General features: G+C 32.9%; 1 protein-coding gene across 1 annotated transcript; it reads left to right on the top strand.

The window, feature by feature from the left end:
- Positions 1-4,082: 4,082 nt before the first annotated feature.
- Positions 4,083-23,720, top strand: LOC139870934 (uncharacterized). Its single transcript, XM_071858695.1, has 22 exons — positions 4,083-4,165; positions 4,283-4,420; positions 5,125-5,201; positions 5,256-5,302; positions 5,511-5,589; positions 5,693-5,741; positions 5,892-6,029; positions 6,344-6,425; positions 6,526-6,604; positions 6,877-6,923; positions 7,254-7,324; positions 7,923-8,010; positions 8,122-8,199; positions 8,313-8,372; positions 8,819-8,937; positions 9,027-9,099; positions 9,184-9,303; positions 10,009-10,077; positions 10,180-10,350; positions 15,785-15,804; positions 15,856-15,972; positions 23,597-23,720. The coding sequence occupies exons 1-22, from the start codon at positions 4,083-4,085 to the stop codon at positions 23,718-23,720; spliced, it is 1,929 nt and encodes a 642-aa protein (XP_071714796.1).
- The last annotated feature ends 238 nt before the right edge of the window (positions 23,721-23,958 follow it).

Raw genomic sequence — 23,958 nt, 5'->3', positions numbered from 1 at the left:
ACGATTCACGAAACGTAAAGTACAAGTTTTCTCAGCGTACGAAAGGGCGTTCGAAAAACCGGAACCGGGACATAAGTCGAGTGAGAACGTACGACTTATCGGAACAAAAATTACAAGTCAACTATGCACGTGAATTTAATATAATATATAATTAATTAATTTAAATTATATATATTATATTTATATTTATTTTATATTATGTTGACAAGCTAGGAGCCAAAACAATGTGAGCTGTCCCTGGTCCTCATGCGAGTCGCATGGCCAGAAGGCCATTTCCATGCGAGTCGCATGACTCCAGATTCCAGGCCAGGTACTATAAATTCAGGTGTTTCGCTCGAATGAAAAATCAAACACACATACACAAATATATATTACTCCGTATAATATTTATTATTATTATTATTATTATTATTATTATTATTATTATTATTATTATTATTATTATTATTAAGATTATTATTAATCTTATTAATCTTATTATTAGTATTATTATTTTTGCGATACAAAAATAATAATGTACATAAAATATTACGACGGAGTACTGTCCAAGTAATTTTCAAAACGAGTTTCCGAGCGAGCTAGAGCTAAGGAAAATATGGGTTATTGCCAAGGAGGTTATGGGTAATGTTCGGGGGTATTTTTGTGAATCAAACCTCGTGTTTATTATCTCCGATGCGTCTACATGCTTTCCTACAATATTGTATATCAATATTAAACAGTGAGTTCATTTGATCCCTTTTTACATATATTTTTGGGCTGAGAATACATGCAAATGCTTTATTAACCGATATACAATATTTATATGCGTGAGTTTCATTTGCTCCCCTTTTAAATGCTTTTGCAATCTATATTTTTGGGCTCAGAATACATGCACTTTATTTTAAACGCAATGGATACAAGTACATACTAAATTCTACACTGAGTTTAAACCGAAAATCCCTTAGCTTTGGTAACTAGTAACTGCCGGTTATAAGAACTGGTGGGCGCGAGTAGTTATATATGGATCCATAGGGCTTGATATCCCCGTCCGAGCTAGTGTACTAGCCTTTTAACGGACGTATGCTATTTGAGAAGCGTACACGTTGGTTTGCGTGTATTATTAAGATGATTATACAAAGGGTACAAATTATATAAGCATTAAAGTTTAGTTACCAGGATGCTCAATTTTGTAGAACCAATTGATAAACGTTTCGGATGAAACAACTAAAATCTTGTGGTCCACCTTTTATGTTAAAACATATTGATAAACGTTTTGAATAAAATAACTGAACTTTTGTAATCCATATTGATATACAGATTATGTGTAATATTAAAACTATGAACTCACCAACCTTTGTGTTGATATTTGAAGCATGTTTATTCTCAGGTTCCCTAGAAGTCTTCCGCTGTTTGCTTAGATGTTAGACAAGCTATGTGCATGGAGTCTTACATGACATATTTTCAAGGAAACGTTGCATTCACCAAATCATCACCATGTATCTTATTTTGACTGCATTGTCAACGGAAATACTGTTGTAAACTATTATTTATGGTGATTGTCTATATGTAAAAATCATCATATGTCGAAAACCTTTGATTTAAATATTCATTTATGGTGCGCCTTTTCAAAAGAATGCAATGTTTACAAAACGTATCATATAGAGGTCAAATACCTCGCAATGAAATCAATTAATGACGTGTTCGTCCATATGGATTTGGAGCGATCGTCACACTTACCCTCTCGTTGTTTACTCTTTTTAGGTTCCGGCGTGGACAAGGGTAAGGGTGTTCGTTTGGATTAGTGACCTCCCGCTTTGTTTTGATAGGGGATGCTTTTGAAATGTTTAGCTTTTAAAGTTTGGCCAAGATGTGGGTAGTTTAACCCTAAACACCATGCTCTAGGTGTCATTTGAAATTTAAACTCTTATGGTCGAACTTGTATTTTTGTACGAAACTCGTAAAACGGCCGATGTGGGCCCGATGTTGTAAAACTTGGTTTTATGGTGGAAACTTCTTAGTTTTAATTATGTTAACATGTTGTGAAAAGGGTTTCGTTTAAAAGTGTCGGGAAGCAGGTTTTCCGCTCGAGTAAGTTGGAACCGAGGTCAGAAACTTACAGTGCATTTGGACGCCGTCCAGATCCTCTGGACGCCGTCCTGGTCTTCTTTGCTGGACGCCGTCCAGATGTGTTGAAATAGGAAAAAAATGTTGGGGTCATATTTTGGTATAACGAGGTTTGAGTCGTTACATTTTTTTTTTTACAATCACATGTGATTCTGCATGTCAATCACATGTGATTATGCATGTCAAATTCAATCACATGTGATTGTAAAAAAAGTTTGAAAAAAAAAATTTCGAAATTTTTTTTTTAATTTTTTTTTTAATCACATGTGATTTGCGCGCCACATGTCGCGCTCTCATTGGTCCCTTGAATCTCAACTTAATTTATGGATTCAAATGAATATTCTTCTGTTTATCCTTTTCAAAATTATAAAGTGTAATACTTTAAACACTGATTTAACTATTCTATAATTATGTTGATGAATATTCCCAATTATTAATGGAACGACTAAAATAATGTGTTTATTGACTTATTTTGAATATTATTTTTAAAAATTGTTTAGTAACTTAGTATATTTTGACTATACCATCTTTTTTTTTAAAAAAAATGTGATGTTGTTGGCTCTCAAATTTATAAAGTCTAAGACTTTGACTGATTTAAAAGCTCATCTTCTAAAGATAATGGGAGAGAACAAGTTAAAGTTAGACATTTTAAACAAATATATTGACATACATTGACAATTTAATTAATATTTTGATTTTGATTGACAATACTTTATACCATTTTTTTGTTTGACCCTTTTTGTGAAGAAACTTGTCCCCGTTAATATTTTTTTTGAATCTGCCGCTAGTTCTAAAGTGTATAAATCATCGTAAAGTTAAAAAAATCAAAGTAAAGTGTCACTTGATTGGACGAGGGTTGTGCATATTTTAAGACATTATAAATTATAAATTATATTAAATTAATATTAATATTAATGTTAGTAATAGATATTTATTATTATTAAAATTTTTAATTAGTATTAATATAAATATTTAATATGATCAAATAAATACGGAGTAAGAGCTCACGTATTCGTAGTCGATTTCACCGTCGACTAAGGACACCGGGAAGAAATGGATACCGGCTCAGTGTCGATTTCGGGGTCGTTGGCCACCGTCTCCCCTCCGACGGTGGTTTCAACTATTTTTCTTCTTTAATTATTCTATTTTCATGTTGGTCAACAATTAAAATCGACAATGAAATAGACACTGAACGATAACCCATTTTAATTAATTTGAAAGTCCATAAATAGACCTTCGAAAAAAAACACGTACACCATTTTCAACACTTAAATGGATACCTCAGTTTTCTAAAGAAACAAATCATCGCAAAAATCTTTAAACTATCGTAGGTTAATATGTCATCTGACATGTAATTCACGTGAGCAGAAACCAGTCACGTGCTTTTAGATGTAGTAGGGCCTTGCCAGTTTGCCACTAAAAAATTTGCAATTTGCAGCATATATATGCATACATATCCAGACTCAACAACTTCAGCACTGATCACAAGTTACTGTGAAGCTTTTTGTTTCTACTCGATTCAACTCTAACCTAAATAAACACTCAACAACCGTGTGATTATCCTCTCAAAATGGACCCCGTTGCACAAATCACCAGTTTCGATCAATCCAGGTAGTTTAATTTTCTATTGTTGATTTCAGTTTAATAAAACCCTAGTTTTAGCTTTACCTTTTAATCAGTCACGAGTTCACAACATGATTGTAAAAATACAATTGACTTGAATTTAAGTTTGATAAATATTGAAAAAATGTTAGAATGTAGTTTCAAAGCGGTAGTAACCTTGTGTTGTAGCTCATGTGGGTGTGGTAGTGGCGTGAGTTAGTGAGAGAGGTCAGGAGTTAGCGAGAGAGGTCACTGAGTTCGACCCCTGTGGGGTGCAACATTGCACACAAGTTTGCTCCTTTACCATTGAATTCCACCCGAGGGTGACTTCTGCACATAATGTTGCAGGGGGAGTGGGGGAGGGGGTTTTATTGCCCATGTCCTCGGATTGGGCTGGGTTTCCTCCTGTGCATCAGTTGGGACGGTTATGCAACTACGGGGAGATGAACACGCCCCATGGGTGATCCTGTACTGCTGTTAAAAAAAAAAAATGTTTCGAAGCAGTTATAATTAACAAGTGAAGTGGTTCAGTGGTTGTATTGTATGTGTGACATTTGATTTGATTTATCTGTTTCAGCAAATTGAAGATGGTAGTTGATTTGCTAAAAGGTATCCATTTTGTATCTTCTTTGGAGGCTGTTTCTCTTGGTGTTCAAGCTGGTCTACATCCTTGGATAATATACGATATCATATCAAATGCTGCTGGAAACTCATGGTATATATACATCCGCTAAGTATTACTATCTCACACCAAGTCAATTTTATTTAAATGGTTTCATCAAACATAATTCCTATTATAATGAATTATTTAACATTTTGATTGTTTAGTGATGGGCATCCCTTCTATACGAACTTAGACATAGTGAACCTGTCAGCATGAAACGTTGCTAATGATCATTGACAGAAATTTGAGTTTTCATTGTTTCATTACCATCCTTGTACACGTGTGTGCAGTGGTGGAAGCAGAAATTTTTCACTGGGGGCGAAATTTTTTTTAAAAAGGGTAGCAACTTTTTTTGGGCAAAATATGGAGGTCTTGGGGCAAAATATGGAGACTTTGGGGCAAAAAAAAAAAAATTCCACTGGGGGCAAAATTGAAAAATCCAAAAATTTTATACTAAATATTGCAAATCGACTGGGGGCGGGTGCCCCCCTCCCCTCAAATATTTTCGCCACTGTGTGTGATAGGTGATGGCCAGTTGAGCTGTCCTGAATGTCCGGTCTCATTTCTTTTGGCTCCGTACAAATCCAAATCCTATATCTCATATTCACCCAAACACTGATTTTAGTTATAATCATATATGGCATTTTAGAAATATTTGCAGTTGCATTTACCTTTAGTGGTTTCTTGAAAGCTAGATAAGCATGCTGCTGCTTAATAAATATTGCTGACTCACTTTTTTCCTTATTAATACGCAGGGTTTTCAAACATTACATCCCATATCTATTGCAGGGGAAGCAAATCGAGGATAACTTTCTAAATGCTTTAGCTCAACGTCTAGCTTCCTAGAAATTTTTTTTGTTTCTATGCTGCGTAACTGTATTTACAGGGTCACTGATAAATGATAGGAAATGCTATTTTGATGCCATATATTTAGTCTGCATTTCTTCACCTTTTGGACAATACTAAGACATATTTTATAAATATGTATAAAATTTGTTAAGTGCGTACTCTTATTTATCTTTAGCATGTTTACTTGTTCCGTCCTTACCACTTGATTTCTCATTTAACCCCTCTTTGTTTACTTATTTTTTACTCCTATTATTATTAATTATTAATTATTAATATTATTATAATATTATAGGGGACTGTTTTGGACACGGCCAAGTCACTTACATTTCCTCTTCCACTTCTGGCTGCTGCTCATCAACAAATTCTAGCAGGTACGCTCTACATGTTACAGATGTTCAAGTTAAATAAATACTCAATTTAGTTACATCTGTTATCACTAATCTAAAAACTTTGTATGCATTTTTACATCAATAGCTTTAAGTGAGAAGCTATATGTGATAAAAGGGGGTTGTGGTGCTGGAAGGTACTTATTGGAAGACTTTTTACATTAAATTGTGTGTCTTTAATTCTGTTATGACATATATACATATGTATCCATGAGATTATATACATATAAATCCATAGTCCATAGTACATTTAATGCAATTATCATACTTTTTGTCTTATTTTGTAGTGGTGTGAAGATGGTTAATCAACTGCTAGCTGGAGTTCACATAGCCTCAGCAGCTGAAGCAATGGCCTTTGGAGCTCGTTTGGGTTTAGATACAAAAATCTTGTTTAATTACATTAAACATAGTGAAGGAACCTCTTGGCATGACCATTAATATTGCTTTATTCGTTATTATTTGTTACTGACCGCATCATTTTTTTTAGCTTAAGTTAGTAGATCACGGGCATTCAGTTAGTATACATGTAATCACCCCCTAATGTGTGACCTTATAGTACATGGGGTGATAGGAAGATAAGTACTATGGACCAACTAACTACAAAATGCATTACATTAATAACATATATATAGCTTCATCAATATCCTTTCAGATATTGATAATGGCAGACTAATTTATATTTAAACCTCATTATACAAATGGTCTCTCATTTGTAAATGTTTTGTTTCCATTGTTGCAGGATGTTCGAGAATCGTGGTCCGCATATGGTGGACAATGATTATACACCCTTATCTGCACTTGATATCTTTGTGAAGGATTTGGTCTGACTAATATTCATCTATGCAGTTCCTTTTTCTCTCAAAAGAGACCATACTGTTTATTTTCCTATCAATCCTCATTTATTTTTCTACACTTTTTTAGGGTATTGTGGCTCGTGAATGCGCATCTCGTAGAGTTCCCCTTCACATTTCTACTGTTGCACCCCAGTTGTTCTTGTCAGGTTGAACGAGCAATTATCATTGATACTCTATAAAATGCTTTTATAATTTATGTCTAAATTTATATGGAGACTAACTTAAAGCCTTTTAAAATGCCTCATTGATACTCTATGATATCTAGAATAATAAAAACAAGTTAAATGGGAAAGTTTTATCTAATATCTTAAAGCCTTTTAAAATGTCTCATTTCTATGTCCGTTAGATTTCAGTATTCAATGTAAATTTTTTAAAATAAAACTTGAAAGTTTATATAACCAAAACCTTTCATTTTCAGGTTCTGCTTCTGGGTGGGGACGCTTAGATGATTCAGCTGTTGTGAAGGTAAGTTACTTGAGGCATATATTTGAGAACTATACATACGCGTGCAAATATCAATTATGGAATGTATTGGATATGATTATCATAATCCGAAACAAATTCAATTGTGTTCTAATGTCACCTGTTTTTTTTTTTTTTTTTTGACAATTGTGCACCATCTTTAACATATATATACTTCCATTATTTTGAACAGGTCTATGAGACACTAACTGGTGTCAATGTTGAAGGAAAACTTTCTGTCGTTAATAAAAAAAACTTTTGTTGGAATCCCTTCCATCTGAATGGGCACTGGATCCACTAGATGACATACGCAAACTGGATAATAATTTAAAGACTTTGGTTGTTTTGGATGATGATCCAACTGGGACTCAAACGGTTCACGATGTTGATGTATTGACAGAATGGTAAGTATTGACAACCTCATTATTAATCTCTAACTGGAAGTGACAATTTTAATCCAGTTACAGGTAAACTGGTTGAGTTGGGCTATAAATTTTTATTTTTTCATACATCAACTGGCAAACATAAAGAATATAAGTATTTAACAAAGATTAAAATGGCTCAAATGGTTGAGAGTCATCTATCATGTATTCATATGCATGAAACTCATATATCGTTGTATCAAAAAACTTAGTTGTTGTTGTAGTAATGTTGATATATACTTGTAGCCATCTAGCATGTATTCATATGCATGAAATCTCCAATAATCATTGTATTGTACATATATACATATGTTCCTTGTTCTTTGTATCATCAAGTACATAATATTTGGCAAGTCCATTGCGACCCAATTCTAAATAACCTGCCTACTTATCACCTTTAGTAAAAATCTTCTCTAATTTTTAAAAATGTTCGTGTGAAGAGTTACAATGCCTGACATTAATCTTGTCTGACATCAATAGCCATCAGTAGTTTTTATGTAAAACTACATGGCAGCTCAAGGCTTAAACACTGCAATTGATTCAGAAGATAATCAGGCAGCTGATTTTCATTATCTTTCAGGAATGTCGAATCACTCGTTGAACAGTTAAAAAGTAGACCTAAATGCTTTTTCATATTGACAAACTCTCGGGCCTTGAGCTCTGATAAGGTGAGGGAACATCTATCAAATATTCACATTTAGCTTTGATTATGAGTTTGCATTTCGTCATATGTTCGTTGTTCATAATTTTTTAATGAGTTTATAATTTTTTTTATGCAGGCAAGTGCGCTGATAACAGAGATTTGCCAAAACCTTAGTACTGCAGCCATGTCAGTCGGAAACAATGACTACACAGTGGTATAACGTGGTGAGTCGACATTAAGAGGTCATTTCCCTGAGGTGAGGATGTACACTTCATGAAAATGTAGCAATTTGAGTAATGAATCTATAAAGAGTGGATTTTGTTTTAGCTAAAACAGAAGCTGGTCAAATGCACAAACAGGTCAAACGGGTTGAAAGTCATCCAGATTGTATTTATTATGCATAAAACCTATTTATTGAATTTTTTATTCACATACAATAAGATTACAACTAAAATATAGTTACTTTGATCACTCTTAAGCAATAATTATCAATGAAGCAATTAATAAAATTGCTAGACAATTGTCGTGTTAACCCAATCGGACATGACTAAATTGAAGCAAAAATTTTCATTTTGACCCGTTACCCAACCCAACCCATTTACCACCTTTATAATCATGTTAACCTTTTCTACAAAGATACGGAACTTGCTAGTATGTTTTTGTATTTCATCTCTAGATTTTCATATTACTTTGTTTTACATTACGAACAACCTACCTTTCCCCCTTAGTTACCTGTATAGACTAAAAATGATACTGATCCCCTGTATTAAAGTGATGAACACTCTCATTTGATTTGAATCCTTGTATCAACATCTCCATGTAAATTCTTATAGGAACCCAACGCAGCTGTTTCGGTACTCGGGGAGATGGATGCTTGGGTCATTTGCCCCTTTTTCTTGCAAGGAGGTCGTTTCACCATCGAAGATGTGCATTACGTCGCTGATGCTGATCGGTACTATACTTTATAAACTCTTTTGTGTAACCATACAATATAAGTCAAGTGTGAAGGTGCTGATAATGTACAAGTCTTGCCCTATACAGGCTTATTCCTGCAGGAGATACTGAGTTTGCTAAAGACGCTTCGTTTGGCTATAAATCTTCGAACCTGCGTGAGGTATAGCTGCTTATAGCATATTAATACTAATAGTATTAATAATCAATTTTAATAATTTAATCGTAAATTGTATTTGGATTCCAGTGGGTTGAGGTGAAAACGGGAGGACGTATACCTGCTAGCAGTGTTTCATCAGTTTCTATTCAATTGTTACGTAATGGAGGACCAACTGGTGTCTATGAGCTTCTTTGCAGTCTAAAGAAGGTTAGTGCACAAATTATAATACAATGAACAATTAAATGTCTACTTGGTTACCTATGTTGCTACATTTGTGTCCACTTTACCTTTTAATCAAGACAAAATTACATGAGGGGTCCCTGTGGTTTACTCCAAAGTTCATGCGGGGTCCCTTAACTTTTTTTAAGTGCGGGGTCCACATACTTTACACTTGTTTCGCGAGAGGTACGTGTAGTTTATGGATACACCCTAACGGGTGTGAAGTATGGGTGCTCCGCAAGTTACTCGCAGGACCCCTCGCGAAACGAGTGTAAAGTACGAGGATCCCGCATGTTAAAAAAAAGTTTAGTGACTCCGCATGAAATTTGGAGTAAACCATAGGGACCCCTCATGTAATATTGTCTTTTATTAAAGTTTATTTACCTCAGCATATTTTTTCCGGTATGGTATTGCAGTATATTACCTCTCTGATCCAAATAAACTAAGTACATCAATGTGAAACTTAAATGAGTGAAGTTACATGGTCAAAAGGTGGAAACTAGTTATGGGACTATTTATATTTTCTTTTATATGCTCACTGGGTCGTTAGTGTACATGCATACGTCACTTGTGCATGTGATGACCGTATTCCGTATACTTCTAAAAAGAAACTTATGTCGGATTTTTAATCTCATTTTGTCATGAATTTTGAGTGGGAAATACTGAATGTGATCTTTTGACTGGTTAAAACAGGGTTCCACGTGTATTGTTAACTCAGCTAGTGATAGAGATATGGCTGTCTTTGCAGCTGGTATGATTCAGGTACATGAAAGTTCATCACGTTTGCTATTTTGATTGTTATAGCTTTCCCTAAGATCTGTTAATTACTGAAAAAATTATCTATTGTTTGTGCTTCACTGGCAGGCAGAATCGAAAGGAAAACGTTTTCTATGTCGTACTGCTGCTAGTTTTGTTTATGCCCGTATTGGAATTATTGCAAAAGCTCCAATCTTACCTAATGATCTTGGAATTAGTAAAGGAAGGAGCGGTGGACTTATTGTTGTGGGTTCATATGTCCCAAAGACCACCGAGCAGGTATGTAATAGCCGTGTTTTTAATTTGTATGTAGGTGTTTGTAGAATTACAAGTATTAGAAATGTTTGTAAGTTGGTATTAATTTGTTATAAATATCAAGTTCATGTTTAGTTATTGTTGAAGTTTTGCAAGATTTTGTATTGGTGTTTTGGTTCTTACTATAAATAATTGCAAGATTATGTTAAGTACAGTAGTTTGTTTGGTTCAAACTGTACAGAAACAAAGAGCAATGTGGGCACAATATTATATTTTGCAAGTCAGATTGCATTAATCAACCACAAGGACACAACTCAAGATTTGCATTAATATATTCTTGGTGTATAAAAACAAACTAGAAAAAATTCGACCGCGCGTTGCTGCGGTTGTGTTCAACGCGCGGTCATATTTGTATATACGTTGTTTGATACCTAATATATCTAGTAGGTTTGGTTGTTTGTTGGACGTGTACGTATATGTATGAAATATAGCTCGAAATATTTAGTTTTTTTTTGACGATGTCCGTTTCGCGTATAGTTAGTCGCGTTGTGTTCGTAAAATAATATCGAGTTGAACGGTGGTCTCGGAAAAATTTAGCTCGCACCGAGCGAGAATATAGGGCCCGTTATTTAGTGTTTTTTTAACGATGTCTGTTTCGCGCATAGTTAGTCCCGTTGTGTCCGTCTGATTTTTTCGAGTTGAACGGTGGTCTCGGAAAAATTTAACTCGGACCAAAATACGGGTGTAATCATTTTCTTTTGTTTTTTTAAAATTATATATTTACGCTTTTTACCCCTAAAAAAGTAGAAAGTTGGGGGGTCGTTTTGTATATGAAGCCGAATTTGAGGGGCCGGGTGTAGTGTGAACGCAAACTCAAAACGACATTCGGGTAAAACTGAAACTACTATTTTGCCCATGCATATTAGTATATAGGGGTAATAATAATGGTGACCATATAATTTTTGTTGTACAGACAGAAACAATATGAGCGGAGCTACAATATGGGGTTATTTTTACCCAAACTGCAGATATTAATGCTAAATCAATATATAGAAACTGAATGAATCAGTTCCTTTATTAATACAAAACGCTATTAAGGATTTATTTTGTTTTTTTTTTTCGGGCAAAAATAACGAAAACTCATATAGAAATGAGGTCGTTTTTCAAAGTAAAACACCCTCAACATAGAATACAAATAAACGGGAGTAAACGCGGGAGCTCACACCTAGAAATCAACTCACTAAACGAGAACTATCTATAAACAAGTGTTCCCTAACAACCCGATAAACCGAAAAAATAAACGAGGATTTTTTTTGTTATGACTCATCTATCAATCAATTAAACAACAACATATGACTCATCTATCAATCAATTAAACAACATGTACAATCAAAACAAATAGAGTATATAGAAAAAATACGATTATATCAAAGCCGCAGCTCCAACCAACCGCCGATTATACAGTAATATATTCTAATTCTAATTCTAATTATACAAAATCTTTACTGGTTATAATATAGTAATAATAATGAAAATGATAATTTTAATAAGAGTGGTAGTTTTTATATCTATGAGAATTTTAATAATAATAATACTTTACATAAATATGATAATGAAAATGATATTACTAATAAAATTGATATTAATAATAATAATAATAATACTAGATGTGATAATTTTTATATAAGGTGATAGTTTTAATAAAAGTGTTAATTTTTATACAATGATACTACTAATAATATTCTTGATTATAATACTATTACTAATGTTAATAATAATAATAATAATACTAATAATAACAATAATAGACTTACAACTATGATAATGGTAATATTAATAATACCAATATTAGTAGTAATAATAATTATTATAATACTTGTAATTCTTAATGATGATATTATTAACAACAATAATAATACTAACAATAACAATCATACTAATACTTAATAACAATAATAATAATAATAATAATAATAATAATAATAACAATAATAATAATAATAATAATAATAATAATAATAACAACAACTAGAAAAAATTCGACCGCGCGTTGCTGCGGTTGTGTTCAACGCGCGGTCATATTTGTATATACGTTGTTTGATACATAATATATCTAGTAGGTTTGGTTGTTTGTTGGACGTGTACGTATATGTATGAAATATAGCTCGAAATATTTAGTGTTTTTTTGACGATGTCCGTTTCGCGTATAGTTAGTCGCGTTGTGTTCGTAAAATAATATCGAGTTGAACGGTGGTCTCGGAAAAATTTAGCTCGCACCGAGCGAGAATATAGGGCCTGTTATTTAGTGTTTTTTTAACGATGTCTGTTTCGCGCATAGTTAGTCCCGTTGTGTCCGTCTGATTTTTTCGAGTTGAACGGTGGTCTCGGAAAAATTTAACTCGGACCAAAATACGGGTGGAATCATTTTCTTTTGTTTTTTTTAAAATTATATATTTACGCTTTTTACCCCTAAAAAGTAGAAAGTTGGGGGTCGTTTTGTATATGAAGCCGAATTTGAGGGGCCGGGTGTAGTGTGAACGCAAACTCAAAACGACATTCGGATAAAACTGAAACTACGATTTTGCCCATGCATATTAGTATATAGGGGTAATAATAATAATAATAATAATAATAATAATAATAATAACAACGATAATAATAATGTTTTTAATACTTATAACTATTATAATAATAATAATAGTAATAATAAGTGTTATAATGCTAATAATAACAATAATAACAATATCAATAATATTAATTATAGTAATAACAATAATAAAATAATCATAATAATAATGTTTATAATAATGTTTATAATACTTATTAATATGATACTAATAGTAGTAGTAATAATAATAATAATAATAATAATAATAATAATAATAATAATAATAATAATAATAATAATAAAATCAGAGATAATTTTGAGGTTTGTCTTCAGGCGTGGTATTTGGATGATGGCACTATTATTGGGGACACTTTGGTGGTGGGGAAGGTTTTGCATTTGATTATGGAGGATGGGCCTCGTTTTGGGCTACATCTCAACGTTGAAAAAACTGAAATTTTCTGGCCTACGGAGGACCCTCACAGCAGGCAAGTAGGTGTCTTTCCTCCTACTATTGCTCGACCTTTAAATGGTGTTAAGTTGCTTGGGGCCCCCGCAAGTTTCGATCCTGGTTTTTGTAGTGAACTGGTGATGCAAAGGGTGACCAAGTCCATTGCGCTTATGGATAAGGTTGCTAAGCTTGATGATCCTCAGTGTGAGTTGTTGTTGCTTAGGGCATGTACGGGAGTTTCTAAACTCTACTTTACCTTGCGTACTTGTCCTCCTAGTATATTTGAGGCGACTCAACGCGCTTTCGATGGAGCCCTTCGATCTTCCTTGGAGCGTATTGTTACTGCTTCAGGGCCTGGGTTTGGTGATTGGCAGTGGCGGCTTGCCACCTTGCCATTTGCATTTGGAGGGCTTGATGTTTATTCTGCAGGAGATGTTCGTCATTATGCTTTTTGTGAAGACCCGTCCTAATCCATCCGGACAACGTCCATATCGATTATAAACGATTCACAACAGTTGATTACATCGCGAGGTGCTTGACCTCTATATGATACATTTTACAAACATTGCATTCGTTTTTGAAAAGACAATCTTTCATTACATCGAAAGTTGACGGCAGACATACTATTTCATAATATATCTAACTATAATTGACTTAATAATAATCTTGATGAACGCAACGACTCGAATGCAACGTCTTTTAAAATATGTCATGTATGACTCCAAGTAATATCTCTAAGATGAGCAAATGCACAGCGGAAGATTTCTTTCGTACCTGAGAATAAACATGCTTTAAAGTGTCAACCAAAAGGTTGGTGAGTTCATTAGTTTAACATAACTAATCATTTCATAATTTTAATAGACCACAAGATTTCATATTTCCATTTCTCATAAACATACGTCCCATGCATAGAGACAAAAATATCATTCATATGGATTGAACACCTGGTAACCGACATTCACAATATGCATATAAGAATATCCCCATCATTCCGGGATCCTCCTTCGGACATGATATAAATTTCGAAGTACTAAAGCATCCGGTACTTTGGATGGGGCTTGTTGGGCTCGATAGATCTATCTTTAGAGTTCGCGTCAATTAGGGTGTCTGTTCCCTAATTCTTAGATTACCAGACTTAAAAGGGGCATATTCAGTTTAATAATCCAACCATAGAATGTAGTTTCATTTACTCATGTCTATTTCGTAAAACAGTTATAAAAGCAGCGCATGTATTCTCAGCCCAAAAATATAAAGAGTAAAAGGGAGCAAATGAAACTCACCTAATGTATTTTGTAGTAAAAATACATATGACGATATTGAACAAGTGTAGGGTTGGCCTCGGATTCACGAACCTATATCATTTGTATAACTATTAATACACACAACCGTAATCAAATACATTTAATTTATTGATTATATCATTTCTATATTAATAATATATATATACTTCATATATTCTTTTTAGTATATGAAAATATTTATTTTTGTTATGTTAAATGTTTTAAATATGTTATATATATATTATTGGTTTATTATTAATAGTAATTTTAATGATACAAAAGCTATTTTAATGTTGATAAAGATAATAATAATGATACTTGATATTACTAACTAAAGTAATAATGTTAATAACGCTATTATTGACAATAATAATACTAACGATAATAACAATAACAACAATAATAATAGCAATTAGTAATATTAACAACATAAAAAAAAATTAACAATAAAACTAATGATTTAAAAAAAAATATAAAACTACCTCAAAGCCTTTGTGAAAATAAAACACCTGAGACGGGACTCGAACCCTTGACCTCCCGGTTAACCAACACACTCTAAACCACTGATCTGTTTCTATCTTTACTGATTATATTGAACTGAATTATATTTAACCCTTTCCCATTCTGTTTCGTTTCTACTCCTTTCTCCTTCACAAAATTTAATCGGTCAAGCCCATTGATCAAAAGAGAAAACACGGCCCAAGAAGAAAACATGACAGCCCAATCTATTTACAGTGTATTCGTCCAGTTTTTATAAAGAATTCGATTCCCTATTTTTTTTTAAAAAGACCTAATGAGCTGTATGCTGTCGACCCTACTGTCTACCAGATCCATTCCCTTTGTCTGCCAATATCTCAGTTTGGTTGTGTATTTAATATATGTTATCATTATTCTCGCAGCACACCACCAATTTCATTATTCTCATTCTTCAATTCGTTCCTAGTTTAATAACTGAATTGTATTTTCGTTTGAAACATAAAACAAGAATCAAAGGTATTTTGTGGGTTTTGTTTTAAGGTGGTTCCATGGTTATGTAGTCGTAAATAGCCGAAATATTTGAAGGGTTTCTTGGCTTTGGGTTAATCATGGATGAGGGTGACGTTTGTTTGTGATTTCGAACAGAAGCAAATAGAAGATAGAGGGTAGATGATAGAAGATATAAGCAGGCAACGATGATTGTTTCTGTCGAACAGTTGCAGCATAAAAGAGATTAAAACAGTTACGGTTTTCGAAGCTGTTGCAGCTGAACTGGTGACTGTTGAGGGTGCTTCTCGATTAGCCATATCGGGTGTTCATGATAAAGATTTCGGGTTGTGAATAAAGCAAGCAAGTGGGTTTCATAATGGGGTGAATGTGATAGCGGTTTACAGGTAGTAACAACTCAGGTTACATGGGTGTGATAAAGGAAATAGGTAATCAATAGTAAATCAAAACGATGGTGGTTTGGGTGTTTTAAAACAATGGCGATTTAATGATAAAAAGTGATCAAGGTGGTGATTTGGTTGTAGTCGTGGGTTCGTGTATAGGTTGTGGTGTTCGATCATTATGAAAGAAACAAAAGGAATTTGCGAGACACAGAGGTGGTTAATGGTGATCTCTCGGTGGTGTTTGTATGAGGGTGAAGAAGAGTGGCGAATGGGAGTGGTACTCCCGGTTGAAGATGAAACATAATAATATCTCTATATATGCACAAGTATGTATATTACATATATGCTTATGAGAGTGGTTGGTTAACAAGGAAGAAAGAAAAGAAAGGTACAAGTGGATTGAAAGTGGGTGTCGATTGGAAAATCTCACTCAGACAAAATAAATAAAAGGCAGATGAAGACTTCTAACAACTTTGCACTACTGATAATGATGTATAACAATTTTTGACAAGCAACAAAAGATTAAACAGATTGATAGAGATGTGCCATTGGATTTTACTGATATCGAATCTCTAATTAAGATAATACGGATGATAACATGAAAACAGATGTTTACTTATATCTTTTTATTTATTTTTATTTTTATGGTTTTATAATTAATAAACCTTAATAATTAATAGGTATATTAATAATAATAATGGAAATAATACTAGTAAAAATTATACTTACTAATTATTATAATTATGATATTAACAATGATAACTATACAATGATAATAACATAACAATTTTATGTATCAAATTTCATAAAATTATATTTAAATATACTAATAGTATAGATATTAATATTAATTATAATGATAAATGTACCAATAATATATCAATTAAAATTGAACTTGTAATTACATTCAATATATTACAATTTTTTAATTCTGTAATATTTGATGGTTATATAATATATAATACTTTTATTGATTATTTATTATTTATACATTTTTATTATAATATACATATCATAGTAATTATAGAATTCATATATATATATATATATATATATATATATATATATATATATATATATATATATATATATATATATATATATATATTACATATTTATGTATACATAACTGTTCATGAATCGTAGGGAATAGTCGAAGGGTAATTGCTTACATAAATATAAATTTCAAAACTTTCGAGACTCAACATTACAGAATTTGCTTATCGTGTCGGAAACATATAAAGATTTAAGTTTAAATTCAGTCGGAAATTCCCGGGTCATCACAGTACCTACCCGTTAAAGAAATTTCGTCCCGAAATTTGAGTGAGGTCGTCATGGCTAATAATAAAAATATTTTCCTGACGAATATGAGTGATAAATAGAGTTTTATCAACATTGAGTAATATTGATAAAATAATTCAATTACTTGAAGCGTACGAGTGAAGCTATCACAAAAGAGTGACAATGAGATAGAGATTTAACTTTTGACGTAGTCATGATTGAATTTAGAAAATAAGGTGTTTCTTAATCCTTTGACGTAGAGGGTTGAATTCCGGAATTTAAGGAATTTAAAGAAAATCTTCAAAATCTAAAAGATTTGATTCTTCGGCGAATTAAGATCTCTATAATTAAATACGGTGATCTGCCTCGATTACTCTGTCTGGTATTTCCACTATAAATTCTACTTTTTTCGTTTCATTAGTTTTCACCATTCCTATACCTTCTTTCTTAGTTCATACATCCAAAAGATTGTGGAAATGCTAAATCCTGTTCTAATCCTTGATATTTTCCTAATTATCATTTCTGTCATCCTTCTTTTTAATCTTCCACCAGAAAAATCTGTTTACTTCTACTATTACCTTGGAATGATACTATTCATAATTATAATGTGTCTTTATATTGCTATTCGTATTAATATTCACGGTTTGTAACCTCCGTGTTGTTATTGGGCTTTATATTTTCTCTTATATTTTGGAGCTCTTTGCCTTTTTATTCTCCTCTCGATTTCAAGTAAAGTGAGTAGCGGTCCAGAATTCATAGATATTAATTTTGAAATGAACATAGTTAATCTTCTAAGAAAGAAATGGTATTAGCACGATCTTAATTCGTCAAATTACCAGAATATCCGGGAAAGATAGAACTATCAAGAAAATATGTTCTTGATATGTTTATATATCCGATAAAATGTAAGAGTCTTGTCACATGGCACATGATGACGTTATAATCTGTGAATCATCATGTCCTATTTAGAAACTCAGCATGACTTACTGTAATATAATCACATTGATCAAGTGTCATTATATTATACTAACTCATGCATCAGTTCCTAACATTACTTCAATAACATTCATATTTTAAGCTCGAAAGTTTACAGAATATAGAAACTAACAGTTTCTATATGATGTAATACTGATAGCACGAAGAGATTAATGATTTCAGATAAGAATAGTTATAAAAATATCTCCAGAAATATGGAGGATATTTATAATGAAAGATACGATAATATCTCGGAATATCTAAGATCAGAGGATGATAGAAACTATTATCTGCAAGGGTTTAGAGTAAGGAGCAAGATATTCACTAAAGACTTTAGCAGACATTGAATCATTTGGATTCTTTGAAGTCAAACTTATTCTTTGTGATTTGTCCACGGCTTTCTTCCTAGTTTCGCATAATCTGCTTTTCGGTACTAAATTTTCTATTGAATGTTTCCAACATAATGATACACAGGAAGTATGAGGAGGTATATAATTTCGGACGAGAATATTTATGAAAATATCCTCAGAAATATCGAAGATATTGATGATGATATTTTGGAATTTCTAAGTTCGATGGTTGATGGAGAAAGATTTTCCGCAAGATTTTAACATGATTTCGGAGCAAGATATTCTCTAAAGATTTCAACGGATCCAGAATTACCTGAATCCTTTGAATATAGGGTTTGGTCCTTGTATTTGTCCTTGGTCTCCTTCATGGGTAGCTCAATCTGTTTTTCAATACCCAATTTTCTATCGAGCGTTCCTAACACTCCTTTCTTTATCATCAAACTTTTGGTTGTTTAGACCATCTACCATTTTTCTGTTTCCTCTGCATTTAATGCTATGATATCTGAATCATCGGTTATTAATCCGATGTGGTTTCAGGAAAATTGTGTTTTTAGATGATTAAACGCTGATGGTAATATGGTGGAATATGAAAGGTTCCCTGATAACAATAAAAGAGCACGCGTATATATCAACATTGTAGTAAGGTTGTTTCGTACGAAAAGTCGAAGTTGTCTTGCTGGAGCTGTGACAAAACTGGCTATCTCGAACAGCAGATGCAAAGTTATTTTCGGTAATAATAACGCTAAAGGAATTAGCACAACTACGTGTTAAACGTTTACTCAGGTTCCGAGTGTTTTCAGGTGCATAACTATATGCATCATTCTTTTCTCCCGTAAATGAAGTGCGGTTGGTTCATCCTCTCGATTGAGGTGTTTTCAAGGATCATGAAAGGTTTGAACGTAGAATGTAATCGTGAAGATACAAATGATGTTTAAGACGAAATCAAGTGGCAACTTGAAGAATTGTTTAGTTTCATATGTTATAATCAATATTTTAATTCATTATAATTGTCCAATGTTATTAGTCCACAGTCGATAGTCGACAGTTGACAGTCCATTAATTCATATATAGTTTAATATATAATATTCGAATTAATTAATACGTGTCATGACCCGTATACGTCTCAGACTCGATCACAACTCAAACTATATATATTATTGTAGAATCAACCTCAACCCTGTATAGAGAACTCGATCATTACTGCATATAGAGTGTCTATGGTGATTCCAAATAATATATATAGATGCGTCGATATGATATGTCAAAACCTTGTATACGTGTCCCGATATCTAAAGTGCTTAAAATAAATAACAGAAAATTAAATAACGATAAATAAAGTGCGTAAAGTAAATAACAGAAGTTTAATGACGATAAATAAAATTGCGAGAATGTAAATTGCGATCAAATAAATTGCGATAATTAAAATGTAATCAGTTAGCTAGGAACAGTTAGCTAGGATTTTGTTAGCGTGGATTCTTAACAAAATTTCTCATAGTTAATTTGTTTGTTTCTAACAAATTTTATTTTGTCCAATGTTTTTTTCATTATGCCACTTGTCGGATTCTGATAGGTCAAAATCCAAATATGAAATTGAATGAAAATGGTTATTCTGTGATGAACGGATTCGTATAGCTGTGGTTGCAAGTAGGATAGTAAATGACTGTTGAATCAGATTCGTAGAATGTACAGTATAACATGTTAATATGAAAGTTAAATATTTCCTCGGGTGTTACCTACCCGTTAAAATATTTTCACCATTAACAGTTTGTACGAAAGAATTTTTAATTACAATCTTCATGAAAATATATATACATATATATTTTGTTCAGGTGTAATTATGGATTTAATGAGTCAATATGATATTAATCTCATTTGCTTTTCGGTTTGAGCTAGAATGAGTAATCTCTAAAGCTATTAGGAACCACATATTCTTCGCAGAACATTAATGAAGTTATGGATCAATACGTCATTGTTAATTGTTGTTGGTACTCCTTGGTATCTATGGTGCGTATGATATTGATGTTCGAGATAAAGATTGTGATGTTGAGGTGTGGGATGCGGATGTTGATGGTAGTGGTGATGGTACTGTTGATGTTGTTGATGGTGGTACCGTTTATGCTGCTGGTGCGGCTTCTGGTGTTTGTAACCTTCGCACCATATTCTCTAAAGCTGTTACCCGAGCGCGAATCTCGTTGACTTCTTCTATTACACCGGGGTAATTTTTGGTTCGGACTAGCGGATAAATATAATCTAGAATTTGGTATAGTATATAATCGTGGCGAGATACTCTGGAAATGAGAGAAAAGATGGTGTTTCGAATAGATTCACCGGTAGGTGCTTCAGGTTCTTCGCCAATAGGGCAATGTGGCGGATGGAAAGGATCACCTTCTTCTTGTCTCCAATGATAGAGGAGGCTACGGACCCAACCCCAATTCATCCAGAATAGATGATGGCTGATTGGTTGATCCATTCTGGTTACACTGCTTTCGGAGCTAGAATGGGATTCCATTTCGGAATTCGAGGATCTTGAACTAATGACGAATTCCATTTCGTACGATTGAATGAAGGACTTTTTAGCTATGAAATGATTTTCTGGCTAACGGATGGTATTCTTAATTACATAGAATATCCATATATATAGAACAAAAGGTTTCGTAGATTACGAAGGAATTTACGGGATACGCCAGGTAAGTTTTACAGTAACAGATACGCTAAGATACGAATCTTGTCTATACACTATTCATGCAATCAATGCAGCAAGATATGTCTAGACTAAGAATGATAAGCAGATAATTTTTGACACAAAATGATAATCAAAACTTTTTGACATGCAGACCAGGTCGAAGTCCAGGCTCACTAATGCATCCTAACGACTACTAGTTAGACACACTAATATAAGACCTGGTTCGCTACGACCACCGCTCTGATACCAACTGTGAAGACCCGTCCTAATCCATCCGGACAACGTCCATATCGATTATAAACGATTCACAACAGTTGATTACATCGCAAGGTGCTTGACCTCTATATGATACATTTTACAAACATTGCATTCATTTTTGAAAAGACAATCTTTCATTACATCGAAAGTTGACGGCAGGCATACTATTTCATAATATATCTAACTATAATTGACTTAATAATAATCTTGATGAACGCAATGACTCGAATGCAACGTCTTTTAAAATATGTCATGTATGACTCCAAGTAATATCTCTAAGATGAGCAAATGCACAGCGGAAGATTTCTTTCGTACCTGAGAATAAACATGCTTTAAAGTGTCAACCAAAAGGTTGGTGAGTTCATTAGTTTAACATAACTAATCATTTCATAATTTTAATAGACCACAAGATTTCATATTTCCATTTCTCATAAACATACGTCCCATGCATAGAGACAAAAATATCATTCATATGGATTGAACACCTGGTAACCGACATTCACAATATGCATATAAGAATATCCCCATCATTCCGGGATCCTCCTTCGGACATGATATAAATTTCGAAGTACTAAAGCATCCGGTACCTTGGATGGGGCTTGTTGGGCCCGATAGATCTATCTTTAGAGTTCGCGTTAATTAGGGTGTCTGTTCCCTAATTCTTAGATTACCAGACTTAAAAGGGGCATATTCAGTTTAATAATATAACCATAGAATGTAGTTTCATTTACTCATGTCTATTTCGTAAAACAGTTATAAAAGCAGCGCATGTATTCTCAGCCCAAAAATATAAAGAGTAAAAGGGAGCAAATGAAACTCATCTAATGTATTTTGTAGTAAAAATACATATGATAATATTGAACAAGTGTAGGGTTGGCCTCGGATTCACGAACCTATATCATTTGTATAACTATTAATACACACAACCGTAATCAAATACATTTAATTTATTGATTATATCATTTCTATATTAATAATATATATATATACTTCATATATTCTTTTTCGTATATGAAAATATTTATTTTTGTTATGTTAAATGTTTTAAATATGTTATATATATATTATTGGTTTATTATTAATAGTAATTTTAATGATACAAAAGCTATTTTAATGTTGATAAAGATAATAATAATGATACTTGATATTACTAACTAAAGTAATAATGTTAATAATGCTATTATTGACAATAATAATACTAACGATAATAACAATAACAACAATAATAATAGCAATTAGTAATATTAACAACATAAAAAAAATTAACAATAAAACTAATGATTTAAAAAAATATATATAAAACTACCTCAAAGCCTTTGTGAAAATAAAACACCAGAGACGGGACTCGAACCCTTGACCTCCCGGTTAACCAACACACTCTAAACCACTGATCTGTTTCTATCTTTACTGATTATATTGAACTGAATTATATTTAACCCTTTCCCATTCTGTTTCGTTTCTACTCCTTTCTCCTTCACAAAATTTAATCGGTCAAGCCCATTGATCAAAAGAGAAAACACGGCCCAAGAAGAAAACATGACAGCCCAATCTATTTACAGTGTATTCGTCCAGTTTTTATAAAGAATTTGATTCCCCATTTTTTTTTTAAAAAAAGACCTAATGAGCTGTATGCTGTTGACCCTACTGTCTACCAGATCCATTCCCTTTGTCTGCCAATATCTCAGTTTGGTTGTGTATTTAATATATGTTATCATTATTCTCGCAGCACACCACCAATATCATTATTCTCATTCTTCAATTCGTTCCTAGTTTAATAACTGAATTGTATTTTCGTTTGAAACAGAAAACAAGAATCAAAGGTATTTTGTGGGTTTTGTTTTAAGGTGGTTCCATGGTTATGTAGTCGTAAATAGCCGAAATATTTGAAGGGTTTCTTGGCTTTGGGTTAATCATGGATGAGGGTGACGTTTGTTTGTGATTTCGAACAGAAGCAAATAGAAGATAGAGGGTAGATGATAGAAGATATAAGCAGGCAACGATGATTGTTTCTGTCGAACAGTTGCAGCATAAAAGAGATTAAAACAGTTACGGTTTTCGAAGCTGTTGCAGCTGAACTGGTGACTGTTGAGGGTGCTTCTCGATTAGCCATATCGGGTGTTCATGATAAAGATTTCGGGTTGTGAATAAAGCAAGCAAGTGGGTTTCATAATGGGGTGAATGTGATAGCGGTTTACAGGTAGTAACAACTCAGGTTACATGGGTGTGATAAAGGAAATAGGTAATCAATAGTAAATCAAAACGATGGTGGTTTGGGTGGTTTAAAACAATGGCGATTTAATGATAAAAAGTGATCAAAACGATCGTGTAATAGTATAAAAATGGTAATTCCAAGTATCGTTCCAAGGACAGTATTAACGTGAG

Source organism: Rutidosis leptorrhynchoides, chromosome 10 (genome assembly GCF_046630445.1).
Source record: "Rutidosis leptorrhynchoides isolate AG116_Rl617_1_P2 chromosome 10, CSIRO_AGI_Rlap_v1, whole genome shotgun sequence".
In the NCBI taxonomy this organism is placed as follows: domain Eukaryota; kingdom Viridiplantae; phylum Streptophyta; class Magnoliopsida; order Asterales; family Asteraceae; genus Rutidosis; species Rutidosis leptorrhynchoides.
Note: the sequence above shows the minus strand (reverse complement) of the source record. Positions and strands in the feature narration are given on the sequence as shown.